A 14,425-nucleotide genomic window follows, 5' to 3' on the forward strand; every position below is an offset into this window, starting at 1 on the left:
TGAAAATATTAAAATATACAAGATTACACATAAAATAAAGACATTCCCAATGTTCTCTCATCTTTACTTTAATAATGCATGACTGAGTATACCATAAGTGTTAAGTTTACAAAGGAAACAGGGGATTGGGAAGAGGGAACGCAGCACAGGAGATTAAATTAGATCTCAAGTTGTAAGGATTTAAAAAGAAATTATATATATAAGTATCAAAAAATACAAGAATTTATGAGGAAAGCCCCATGATCATATAGATTGATAAAGGTGCTCCCACAGAGTTATGTATCCATAACCAGAAAAGAGAAGAGAAAAAAGATAACTCCTAAGGGTGGGGCACACTTTATCACAAAAATTTTTAAAAATTTACTTTTATTATTAAGTATATAAAAATTTAAAATACAATGGGGCAAGAAATAATTAGAAGAAAAAGGTATGTAACATCCTTGAAAAAAGGAAAAGTATGAAATTAGCACATCTCATAGATCCATAATAAATAAAATACAGTATCCATTGAGTAAATGCATAACCTGTGAAATAATAATCAAAAAAAATATTCAATATTGTTGCCTAGCAATGACACCGTATGATGTTGTGAAAATGTATTCACACTCTCTATTAAAAATGGTAATACAATGCAAACCCCCCAAAAATATATATACAATAACTTATTATGTCAAAAAACAATTAGCAGCCGTGAATATGAAAAGTGTCCATGCAAATCAGTACATACAGTTTGTTTAAACAACATTGTTACTATAAATAAACAAGAAAAATCGATGATCAACAAATAAATAATGAATTTCATCATAAAGTGCTGAGTTCAAAGTGCTGAGTGCAAAAGCATAAATCAATGAATTGGAAAATATACCTGCTATATATACACGGATGTCACAGGAAACAAATGCAAAACAGGTTATCTCACTAGATATCTGATGGATCTTGTGGTATAATATCTTATAATAATAATGAAAATAAAAATAACTTAAGGCGAAAATACAACATGTATGGACATAATGTCAATAATTCATAAATAGAACACTGCATGTATCATTTCAAACAAATATAATAATTAGCAAGACTGGCAAAAGTAGATCCCTGTTCAGTTAAGTACACAGGCACTATTTTTTCATCTTTAATATTTTCTATTGGGGGTGCAATTATTGAGATTACTGCATACCGAGGGACGCCTCAAATTTATTATAGATCGCAATTTGAAGAAATACATAGGACCGTGGTACCGCTGCATTTTATTATTATATTTGTTACAGCCCACGGCGCAGAGGTGAACGGTATAAAATGAGTCAATCAGACTGCTCATTATACTGGTGCCTGCTGCGGGCCCCTTCATTGCGGCGGACCCAGGTCGGTGCCATGGACCGACTGCACCGCCACTAGTTCCTCCTCTGACCCAGCACCCCTCTCCCTGTCTCACAGCACAGCACCCATCACCCAACAGTACAGATCTCAGAGGCAGCCAACAACGCCCATCACCCAACTACCACACAGCAATCCTCACCCAGCACAGCACCCATTGTACAGAACCCCTCTGTCCTCACCCAGCAACACAGATCACAGCCACACCCAGCACCCTTCACCAATCACATCTCACCCAGCCAGCGCATATCACCGATCACCCTCATAGCAGTCAGCTCAGCACCCCTCACTACACGCTGAGCTGACTTTAATCAAAGCATAACACAGTCACTTACTTTTTAACACTGTCTGGCTAGGACCTGCTGTATTGCAGCTCCCACTGAATCCTCCTCACTGCGCTTTGTTGGGATGATTTTGTGGGGGTGGCCCTGGCAGGCTGCAGGGAGTCCGTGGAGGGTCAGCCTGCTGGATTCCGCGAAGGCCCATGGGAGGAGGAGCTGCTGCAGATTTGCATGTGCAGCAGCCCCTCCCCAAAGGCCAGTAGCCATTTTTGTTGATGCCCAGTGCCCTCTGCTCTTCTGCTCCAGCCTCACTGGACCTGCTTGCTCCCGCAGAGGCAGTCTGCTGTTACCTGCTGCCTAAACAGAGCTGCGAGCCCCGCCATCCAGGTGCCCCGCCACTGCCTGCCTTCTCACTGTTTGCTGCTCCCGGGCCCAATTGGAGTTCAGCTGACATCCAATATAGGTGCTCATTATAATAATGTTATTATACGTTCACTTAGTGATTGATATCTCATGTATGCTTCTTAGTGGTGTTTTTCTTACAGCACTCAGTATTGGGTCCCCCTCTATACAGTTCCTCTGGCCTTTAGTTCCAAAACAACCAGTTCAGTATTTCTTCTCCTTAGGGAGTCCCAACATGCAAACAAATGGAGAAGGAATAGGATAGTGCAAAACCTTTTATTAACAATGATTATAAAGAGGTGATCACGTAAAACAAATACATAAAGTGCAAACAATGAATATATAGATTGGACACCTACCATGTGGAGTTGAGACAAATGCCTCAATAACAGAAGTGTTTAAAGGTGATGTCAGCCCGGGCAATCCACCGTCTGATATTGTAGGCAGCTGTCCTGGTCCTTGGTAGGGTGCAAGTATTACCGCTCCTCTGCCAACATGGTACATGACGTCTGACACAGATGGGCAGGCAGCAGTGGGCGTCCCTATGCTCGGGGAAGCTTTTCAACTATTTTTGCAGCTGTGTTCTGTGCGAAATAGCAGCTGCGATCGCATTAGAGCCCACTGTTAATTGGAAGTAATGAGCCTTAGTCAGCATACAAACAAGGATATGTCCAGCTTAGGACCGTATTCAATTAGGTGCGAAAAGTCGTTTTTGCCAGGTTTTTTGAAAAAATTTTCGCCTGGAAATTTATCTCCGTATTCAGTTCCAGACCGTTTTCACCTATGCGAAAAGTCAAGGCACTGAAATAGGCGAAACTTTTTCTCCACAGAATAGCATGAGAAAAAAAGTGTCAAATCTATATTTTGGGGTGCAGATATTGGGAAATCTCTCAGAACCCTTGGTACACCCCCCCCCCAAAGGACAATTCACCCACCAAAAATAAATAAAAAATTCAGGTACACCCCAAAAAACACCTTTAAAATTTGGGGCGAAAATGAAAGAAGCAAAATCAGCTTCTGGGGGTGCTCTAAGAAAGGGCCAAGTGTTTTTGGGAGTGCAGGTGCTTTTATGCAGGAGGAAGTTCACTTTTTTTAAAACTTCACTTTAGAGACATTAAAATATGCTAGCACCCATTTTCCAGTACCCCAAATTTGACAAGACTACTTATTTTCACTAAAAAATACTACTTAATGCCATTCTTCACCACTTTTTAAAGGATTTTATACAACTTCAGTAACCCAAATAGTTTTATTAGGGCTAATGGAAAGCTTCTACATTGATACCCAATGTTAGTGCTTCTTTTTTGGGGGTTCAGACTGATTTCCCCAATTCTGACAGTACTTTCCGCCAATTCTGCATTGAATACGGCAAAAAGTGGGGACACGCACAATAAGTTTTCGTGTCCAAACCACGTGATGTAGGTGAAAAGTCGGGTAGGCAGAACTTTTTCGCGTGTGCCAAACTAATTGAATATGGCCCATAGTAGTGAAAGAATTACCGGTGTTTAAACAAGGAGGAGTCCAATTAGCAAAGCAGTCCTTCGAATGTAGAGTGGTTCTCCGGGCAGCCTTGATGTTGTAGATAAAAGTCCCAAATAATGCTGGTGTTAGAAAACATTTGGGTTGTACTAATAATCTACCTATCGCAGAGAAATTGCTGCTCCTGCTTCACTTGCTTTCTCTGCGAAGCAGGAGGCGGCTTCTGCTTTTGTTACTTACATTAGTCCAGACGGGGAGAGTGAACGTTAAGTCACCCCCCTCAGCAGTGACTAACCAGACTCATTTCACCTCTGTCTGATGGGGTGTCTGCTCATGCACAATATCCTTCAGCCAATTAAAATGGTGCACTTGCTAATTGACTAACTGTCACTTCCCCCCTCTATGTATATTTTTTTCAAAATAAATTACTTTATTACAAGATGAATAAACAAATATCTGTGGCATCTGGATCGCTCTTCTGAACGCTGAATAATGAAGCTGCCGGCAACTAAATGGGGCGAATCGAGTGCAGGAGAAAACTTCAGTCGGTTAGTGACTGAGGGATCTATTTACTAAGCCTTGGATGGAGATAAAGTGAACAGACATAAAGTACCAACCAACCAGCTCCTGACTGTCATTTTTCAAACACAGCCTGTGACATGGCAGTTAGGAGCTCCATTCACTTTATCTCCATCCAAGGCTTAGTAAATAGACCCCTGAACACTTTAGTAACATCTGAGAGTCCTAACACAGCCATATGGCAATGCGAGTAACAAGCTGACAGTTAGTACATATTGACAATTGATATGCACATGGATTTTCACTGCATTTAACGTTTTCACCCCCTTTTCTCTGGTAAGTACATAGACCCCAATGAATGATGCCAGGCAACAGGTCCTCTTGCAGAGCATATATTCCCTGTATCGCTTCCCACGGCTCTGTCAGCTTCACTCAGCACTTTTACCAACAGTACCAAGGCCGCCTGGGGACTCTCTCTACATACAAAGGACTGCTTCGCTAATCAGACTTCTCCTCAGTTATACAATTATTCCCTTACTATGCTGGATATGTGCTTGTGTTTATACTGACTTAAGGCCCCCCATATACCTACAGACGGATCACCGTATCTTGGGATGGGATCAGAAACGCCGATCTGCCAGCCAGATATGCCGACCGGTGGCAATCGATGTTCTCCGATCCGTCGGAGGATCGGTAAAATTATACATGTTAAATTTCACTGATTTGCAAAACACGATCATATCTTGATTGTGATTGGAAAATCTGTGAAATCCAACATGCAGGATCGCAACATTGCGACGATCCGTCAGTAGTGTATGGGCCCCTTTTTTATTTCCAATTAACTCAGTGCAGAGTGATCAGGCTAATGCTGAACTGTCAGATAATAACATTTTATACACCTGAACATATTGATTTTTAATGGCTCCACCATCCTCCATTGGTCTATTAGTTAATATTAATCAATTTATGCTGCATGACGTGTTCCATTTTTTTAATGTTAAATCTTTTTATTCCTATATTATAAATCGCATGCTTATTATTATTATTCAGTTTTACCCGCAAGCCTTGTATTCATTATTTGTAACAACTAATCACACGATACCCTTTAGCTCTGTGTTTGTGTCATTTTTAGTATCTATTAATTGATCTCCATAAGGATCAATAGGAGAAACTGACCCTTATCCTCACAGCTGCATTATATTAGAGATATTAGCGCCACCTTGAGGACTATTTGTTTAATTCCTGCATGGTCTACGGGGAGCATTATTTGTCTCTAGGAACCACATCTTATTGTTACATCTCTCTATAATGTTATTATATACTGTATGTAATCAGTACTTTACTATGACACCTTACTGATGTTATTTAGGAAGAAAATGATAAAACAAACTTTTAAAATACAGCTGAATATACAGTAGGAGGTAATCTTGATGCTCTGACTGTCTGTACCTGCATCTGCCTATATCACAGGTTCTCAAACTCGGTCCTCTGGACCCCAAACAGTGCATATTTTCCACAGAATTACAAGTGAAATAACTAGCTCCACGTGTGAATCTTTTAAAATGTGTCAGTGAGTAATGACTACGTCTGAGCACCTGCTAGGTCACCTGGAAAACCTGACCTGTGTGGGGTCCTGAGGACCGAGTTTGAGAACCACTGGCTTATATGATCTATTTATTGCTTGTTTACTGCATCACAATGTATGCTGGGAGTTGTATTTACTATCTGAAAGCTTCATGTTGGCATTTGATGACTTTAAGGATGTAAGTTCAAATGTGTCCAGTCACGTGTCTGTGTATGATAATTATAACTTAGACTTACTGTATAAAAAAGTATACATAACAGACTAATTATTTATGGTAACATGAAATGGAGCCAATATTAGGATAAACATAGCAAATATCATTTATAAAATATATATTCTAAAACCATATATTAAAGATATTTTTTAAAATCAGAAAAACACACAGGGCTCCCATTATAAACCTCAGTAATATCCTTATTGCAAGGTAGGGATGCATTCTATTAGGCAGAAGTTTTCAGAAACGTGTTTAGAGAGGCAAATAAAGGATATAAATAGTAACTACTCAAAGGTTGGTGACCGCAGGAATCATACTTATATATAGGAAGTAGCCTTATAAAAAGGTGAAACTATGTACTGTAAGTCTTTTCCGATGAAATGTTTGGGAACTGCAATGATGACAGATGTTACAGTAGGTCCTTTAGAAGTGAGTGAATTATTTCTGGGGCAAGAAGATTCCATGGAACCCATAAGGCATAAGTACAGGAACTTCAGCTCGGCAGATCTCCGTGAAGTTTTTGGCATCTAAAATTAGCATAAAAGTGGTTTTGTCCTAGAAAAACAAAAATGATCAATTTCTCAATTAGCTGCAATTGTAGACAGAATAGTCTGGTTACATATCTGGTTTACATATACCTCACATTATTAAGCCCCACCCCCTTGTGCCGTAATGGCAGGTAATATGGGGCAGGTTGCTGTATTGGCTCCTCCCCCTTCTGAAAGGGAGGGATTGTCTGTTAGAGGGGGTTTCTAAGTACTCAGAATCCCCCCGCCTGTTTGCGCTAGTTGTAGGGGCCCCTCTGTGTGTGGGGACCCCGGGACAACCGCCCCTGTTGCCCCACCCCTTAATCCAGCCCTGCCTTAGACACCCCGCCACGGGTAGAGATGCAAAATATTTTAACAATTGTGCATGTAAGTTTCATCATTGTAGCCCCACATAAAGATGCTCACAGTGTACAAAGGACACTAGATTAGAACTTTTGTCACACATGAATTGGTATACAGTGTGTATAATGTTGCAGACTACTCATACCAACACATGTCGAGAGGCAGGGCGCGGCAGCTTGTATGGGAACTTTGCCTTTTGTAACCAGATTTGTGACTTAGAGCCGTATTCAATTTGAACCGAGCCGCGATACTTTTTCGCGGCCCGTACTGTTTTGCAGGCGGAAAAGTGTCGCGAGCGTGCCCGCTTTACCCCGTATTCAATTTGAAAGTACACGATATAGTGTTTTTCTATACGTGGTGCAGAATAGTATTTCCGGAGTATTTTTTCCTGAAAATAACTTATCCCAGCAAATTCTGGTACTTGAAAATGGGGATGAGCATATTTAAAAAGTTGCTAAAGTGAAGTTGAAAAAATTGTAAAAAATCCACCTGCTGCAAGCACCTGCAATCAAAAAAACACTTGGGGCATACTTGGGGACCCCACCAGAATCAAGTTCGCTAGTTTTTAACTTTGTACCTCAACATTTTTTTTTCTTGCCCCCTTTTTCAAAGTGATTTAAGATTTTTTTTTTATTATTTGACACAGGTTAACTTTGCGGGACTGTCTGAAGGCTGCAGGGGGTTCCTGCAACGTTGCACCCCAAAACCCCAATTCTGCACTTTTTTCCGCCTGCTATTCACAGCCGAAACTTTTTCACCTATTACATTGCATTGACTTTCCACCTACGCGGAAAGTCTTTCAAATTGAATACGGAGTAAAACCAAAACAGGCGAAAATGACGTCATGGTGAAAGCATCGCAGATCCGGACTTTTCGCCTCAAATTGAATACGGGCCTATGCTGCATACAGAAGTAACATGCAATGCCAGCCCCAGCAGACAACCTTTACATTACTTTTGAAGAATTAGTGGTGCAACTAAAGCTGCATACACACTTAAAGATTTTCTGTCCAACCATCCAACTAGTTGATTGGTTGGAATGAAAATCTGGTAAGGGATGAAAGCAAATGACAATCAGCAATTTGCTCCCAAACACCGGAAAATGGACAAAAACTGTTGTTTGAACAAATTGTTTAGATCAAACATTTAACAAACTTGTTTAACGACCATTTTCATCAGTTTTCTGGCATTTAGGAGCAAATTACTGATCATCAGTTACTCCCATACCTTTCCAGATTTTCATTCCAACCAATCAACTAGTTGGATGGTTGGACAGAGCATCTTTAGGTGTGTACCCAGCCTAAGAAGCACATGTAAGGATAAAGTTGCAGTGTCCGTGGTGCACCAAACAGAGATATTTGAGCAAAGGCGAGAATGGACACATCTGTGCCAATCTCTGTATGTTGCATAGAGCACAGGTTCTCAAACTCGGTCCTCAGGACCCCAAACAGTGCATGTTTTGCTGGTCTCCTCACAGAATCGCAAGTGAAATTAGCTCCATCTGTGGATCTTTTCAAATGTGTCAGTGAGTAATGACTACACCTGTGCACCTGCTGGGTGACCTGGAAAATGTGACCTGTGTGGTGTCCTGAGTACCGAGTTTGTGAACCACTGGCATAGAGACATCATCATCCATCTCTGTACCTTTCTTACCAGCACTCAGCCAAACTAAGCATCAATACTTTTACATATTTACGGTAGCTGTTTAGGAAAATGAAAAAAAAAAAATGATACAGCAGTTAAATAAATCTCTCAGGTAGCAACGATTTCCTTTTTTTCCCAACACTGTACACTCTATATACCCCACAGCTAGTAAGATCGAGGCACTGTCAGTAATAAGTAATAACATTCATCATATTAGCATGTTGATAAAAACTAATAGGTAACCTACCGGACGGGGAGAGACAACAGCTGAAAGGATCACACCATCATCTTCTTCACTGGAATCTGGGCTGGGGACAAACACTGGCTCAGAGGGGTAGAAACCATCTTCTTGCCAAACCTTTGAATCAAAACAATATTTACATTAATAAAAAGATATGACAAAAAACACAGTCACAATCAGCATTTACCATCCTGCATCTTACTTACAGAGTATTGTAGGAATAATTGCACGGAAAGAGAAGACTTTCTAACGACACCTGCTAACATTTACATAAGAATACATATACTGTACAGTAGTTTTCCATAAAAGAGAGCAGAAGCGCCCAATAGTGTAATACAATTTTCAGCTGTTAATAGATAGTAATTATATATCAAATGTGATTTTGTGCCCAGCCTCGTACGAAAAATCTTATATGTCCTTATCCGAAATCTATCAAACCGTATCCTGGATTCCTGGATGTTGGTGGACCTTATGTGGTCAGGTTCTTCACTTCGACTTTATAAGCCTTTTTAAACTCCAAATAACATACAGCAGATAGTATATACAATATGTGTTACAGTGCTGACTTTCACTCCCCGGGTCCGGCAGCGCTGGGGTCCAGGTCGGCACGTGGCAGTGGTTGGGGAGTTCTTGGTGCCCGCTGCTGGTGTCCTGGCTTCCAGCGTCCCCTCTCCTCCCTCCTCGGCAGCTGTAGTGTAGGCGGCCGCGGCTCCTTCTAGGGTTGTGCAGGCCGGCCTGAAAGGAAATTTAAAGAGACAGACACACCAAACGTGATGTCATGTTTGGCGCGAGAATCAAACTCCTCCCTATATAAGTGAGTCTCTAGGCACTAGGCAGGTGCCAGAGTATAGGCTCCTAACCCTACTTCAGCGTTCCTTTATCTGTGATTGGTCCTCCTCCTTCCTGACCTTGGTTTGTCCGTGACCTGATTCCACCTCCTCCCTGGTACTGCGCTTGGCATTCTGGTTCTGACCTTGGCTTCTTTCCTGACCCTGTTACTGTCTGATTCCTGGTACCGTCTTGTCTGTCTGGTTCTGACTCAGTTTGTCGACTACAATTGTACGCCTCCTTCATACACCACTGTATCCAAAGTATACCAGCACCTGTACTAGGGAACCTAGTCTGAGGGCCAAACCTCCTTGTGCGGGTCCCTGGTGAATACTGCCAGTACGTTAGACTCCACGCCTCAGTACTAGGTCTCGCAAATCCCGAAATAGAACATACACTACCCATCTGTGAGAAGAGAAATACAGTCACATTGTATAAAATTATATAGAGCTCATCTGAGAATTGGCTTGGCCCCGCTAGATGTTATTAGTCCATTTCCCTTGTAGTCAAAAACACATGGCAGATGGATGTAGCAATTCCAGGATATCCAATGAACAATTACAGATCTGTCGCGTTTTGTCCTGGGGACTTTATCAAAGGGTATTGTCCTTAAGATAGCAGCTTCTACTTATCATTTAATAGAATCTACTTGATAAATGCTAGCTAGAAGCTGATTGGTTGCTATGGGCAACTTCTCCATTTGTCCACTTCTACACTCTTTAGGAGGCTCGAAACTTCTCCCCCCAAAGTCAAGGTACACCAGGGTAAAAAAACACCTGATTACCTAAAGGCCCCTACACACAAGACGATCTGCAAACGATGCAATGTCATCAACGATTTCTCTTGAACTTCCTGGAGATCCCTGACAAACAATATCGTGCATACACACTGTGCAGTCTTATCAACGACCAAACAATATATCGTGAATCGTTTGGTGGTTAGATCGTTCACTATATCATGTAACCATATCGCCTGGTCGTTCGGTAGTGCGTACACACTGCACGATCTGAGGGGAATCATCAACGAGATTGCCAGATCTTCCTGCATGCAGGGAAGATCTGAAGATGCGACCAACGACCAGCAGGAATGCGCATCGGCATTGTTATTGTCCATACACACTGCACGATTTGTCGTTCTGATGCATCGAAGTCGGCCAAATCGTGCAAAAAATCATCTAGTGTGTACGTACCTTTAGCCCATGCATCTCCAGGTGTCCTACCCGCAAACACTGCAAATACAATATGCCCCTGGCAGAATACACCACAGTTGCTAATAACTCATGCTTTGTTGCATATTGGTTGCATCTATCCCCCTGTTACATGGTAATCGGTATGTATTGCCGGCTGTCGGGATGCCTCCTGGTTGGTATCCCGACAGGGCTCGGGTAAGTATACTTACCCTTTCCCCCCTAATCCTTCCTTTTTGTAGCCTAACCCTAACCCTCACCACCCCGCAACATAACCTTCCCTGTTAGTGTTTAAACCTAACCCTCACCCTTCGTGCCTAAACCTAACCATTCCCCCTTAGTGCCTAACCCTTACCCCCCCCCCACAGGGGTGCCTAACCCTAACCCTCCCACCTAGGAATGCCTAACCCTAATCTCCCCCCTAAAACCTAACCCAAACCCCTCTACGCTCACTAAATCTAACCCTCCCCCACGGCTAACACTAAGGGCACCCTGGACTTACCTCGTTCGGGCTGGCGTCCTTCGGCATTCCGGCGTTGGGATTAAGATAGCTGTTGGTATTTCAACACCTATTTTAAGTCCCTTGTCGGGATTCAGCTGTCGGTATTGTGGCCACCGGTCTCATAACTGCATCCGTTCCATGGAGGGGTCCACAAAGAAGCAGGCTACTCTGTGTAGCCCCAGCTAGGTCCTGAACTGTATTCGTGGCTGCTGGTGCTATCCCTCGGCATGTGTCTAGCTGGTCACATTGGAATCTGCCTCATGGTTCCAACAGAGATGCTTCGGTGTGACATCTTGGGACCTCTATCCTGGCATCAATCTAGACCATGGTGTACACCCAGAACTAGGCGATCCAACTGCTATCACCAAATTTAAGGATACTGGGGTAATTCATAGCACTGACCAGCCCTGGCCGTCAAAGTGCATGTGTTAAAAATATTCCCGAGGTAAATAGTGCGTGAAAGACGTATACTTTTATTATATAACAACTTTCAACACAAAATAGCAGCATATATATATACAATACAAGGGGATTTGCTACACCTTAAATTACATACACTCTGATACCTCTACCAGCATCTATTCATTGTCACCTTAATGTGCAAACCACATTGCTGAGTCAGGCTCCTCACTCTGGGCCTGATTCAGACCCGGTCGCAAGCGCTGAGCGCTCGCAACCGGGTCAATGGTGGCCCACAATGCATGCGCGCAACGGAGGCGGCTCCGTCGTGCACATGTGCGAGACCTGGCTAGCGATCTCGCACCAAAGGGGGCGAGCTGTCGATGTTGAGTGACAGCTCGCCCCGTTTGGTGGGCGGGCCAGGGGGGGTGGCTGCCCAAACGGAGGCGTTCCCGAGGGAATCCTTGCCGTTTGGGGGCGGCCCCACTGACATCACGAGTGATGTCAGTGGAGAGCTTCCGGCTCTGTTAGAGCCAGAAGCTCTCTGGGGCTTGCGGCCACGAGACTCTACCACAAGGGTCTCGTTGCAAGCCCGATGGTCGCGATGGTCTTGACCATCGCGACCATCATCCTGGCTGCTCGCTATAGCTTTGGGTGGTCCAAAAAAAAAAAACCGCCCTGATTCAGAGCGAGCGCTCTTTCAGAGCGTCCGGCTCTGAATCAGGGCCTCTCTACGCACGTGGTAGGGCCTAACTTAATGTCTTCCTGCACAGGTAGCACAGGGCCTGATTCAGCTTGCTCTGAATCAGGGCGTGTGGTTTTTTTTTTTTTTTTGTTGCGGCCTCTTGGCCGCTCGCATAGCTGTGGGTTACCACCCACAACTTATGCGAGCGGCCATGATGATGGTCGCGATGGTCAAGACCATCACGACCATCGGGCTTGAGACGAGACGTTGCTGCAAGCCCCAGTGGACTTCCTGCACTATTAGAGCAGGAGGTCCACCTACTGACATCACTAATTATGTCAGTAGGCCTGCCCACAAACGTTTGCTCAGCTACCCCCCCGCCCCGCCTTCCAAACGGGGCAGCTGTCAATCAATATCGACAACTGCCCCTTTTGGATGCGAGTGCCGAAGCGAGTGCTTTTTGCGCTCGCTCCGGAGCTCGCACGTGCGCACTGGGCCACCATCGACCCGCTTGCGAGCGGGTCTGAATCAGGCCCTTAGTCCACAAATGCTTGGCCTCTCCTCAATGCTCTGCATCTTCTGAGAGGCCAATTCTCCCCATCCTGTGTATAGTCTAACCAGCAATGCTCAGGTTTCATCCAACAACACCAACCCACACACTGCATGGCAATTGCTTCTTTTGAAATGTTTATGCCTTGATGTAATTTACCTTACCACAAATGTCCATGTGACCTCCCCTAGTCTATACCTCATCATGGTCACCATTTACAGCACTACCTGGCTCCAGAATGTCTGTCCAGATCATATGCGACCCAATGGGAAGCTTGCCGGGTGAGTAAATATACATCAACTGAAGACAAAAGCAGCATAAAATGGCAGTATGGGCAACCACGCTTAGCATAATTTCAGATTACATGCTAAGTTATAATAATATACATTACAATATGTAGACATGTGCACAGCAATTTACGCACAATAGTGGTAATAGTGTAAATAATAAGTCACAGGGCCTGATTCAGAATTGTAGGGTATTGCATAGCTGCAGGGAAGCGGATGTGCAATACTGCTAATATGGTGATGCCGCAGGAGGCTTCTGGTGTAAAAATACACCTCTTGAAAGCATATTCTAGTACTGCATCCTAAGACGCAGCATCAGACCTTCTGTGAGACCATTGGCAGTTTGAGTAACCCTGAGGTTAAAGTAGAAATAGGAAGAAGGAAATAACTCTGGGCCTGATTCAGAGGCGCTCGCAAAAAGCGAGCGATCGCTCTGAATCAGGGCGGGTGCTGGTTTTTTAGTTGCGGCCTCCTGGCCGCTCGCATAGCTGTGGGTGACCACCCACAGCTATTGCGAACGGCCAGGATGATGGTCGTGATGGTCATGACCATCGCGACCATCGGGCTTGCGACGAGACCCTTGTGGTAGGGTCTCGTGGCCGCAAGCCCCAGAGAGCTTCTGGCTCTAATAGAGCCGGAAGCTCTCTCACTGACATCACTGGTGATGTCAGTGGGGCCGCCCACAAATGGCAGGCGTTCGCTTTGGAACGCCTCCGTTTGTGAAGCCACCCACCGGCCACGCCTACAAAATGGGGCGAGCTGTCGATCAACATCGACAGCCGCCCCTTTTGTAGTGAGCCACAGAGTGAGTGCTGTTTGCGCCCGCTCTGGGGCTCACACGTGCGCACTGGGCCACCATCGACCCGCTTGCGAGCGGGTCTAAATCAGGCCCTCTGTTTGGTGAGAACTCTTGGGATTTGATAAATTGAGTAATTAAAACATAACTTTTACTGTCATTAAAATAGTTACCTGTTGGTACCAAGAAAGGATTTAGACATACTTAAAAAACATCACAAACACCGTTTCCAAGACTATTTTTGTCAATCAACTGCCGAAAACAAGGGAGTATTGTGACTCTTTACCGTCGAATTGAATTTTATGCACATTTGTTTAGAGTCCCGGTAGGGACTGTAGTCTTGGAATGCCGGCTAGGGATGTATGATAATCGTCGAGATACCGACGCCTATCATAATCCCGACGCCGGAATCCAGGATGACATGGGAGTGAACGAGGTAGGTCAAGCCAGCCCGTACTCTTAGTCGCGTGGACAGGAGGGTTAGGTTTAAGGTAGTCCGAGGGCACTTAGGGTTAGGCACACCCCGAGGGGGGTTAGGGTTAGGCTAGGGAAAGGGGTTAGGGTTAG

At 44.0% G+C, this 14,425-nt stretch overlaps 1 protein-coding gene across 1 annotated transcript in view; it reads right to left on the bottom strand.

Moving 5' to 3' along the window:
* Nucleotides 1-6,289: 6,289 nt before the first annotated feature.
* The window catches only part of LOC148504762 (carotenoid-cleaving dioxygenase, mitochondrial-like), a 78,799-nt gene continuing 70,663 nt past the window's right edge, over nucleotides 6,290-14,425 (bottom strand). Inside the window, exons 9-10 of the mRNA XM_088448542.1 lie at nucleotides 8,632-8,742; nucleotides 6,290-6,406 (exon numbers count right to left, since the gene is read on the bottom strand). Of these exons, the coding sequence (XP_088304668.1) occupies nucleotides 6,290-6,406; nucleotides 8,632-8,742 (228 nt within the window). The remainder of the gene's footprint in view (nucleotides 6,407-8,631; nucleotides 8,743-14,425) is intronic.

The sequence above is a fragment of the Taudactylus pleione genome, unplaced genomic scaffold (genome assembly GCF_031769625.1).
Source record: "Taudactylus pleione unplaced genomic scaffold, aTauple2 ptg000457l, whole genome shotgun sequence".
NCBI lineage: Eukaryota > Metazoa > Chordata > Amphibia > Anura > Myobatrachidae > Taudactylus > Taudactylus pleione.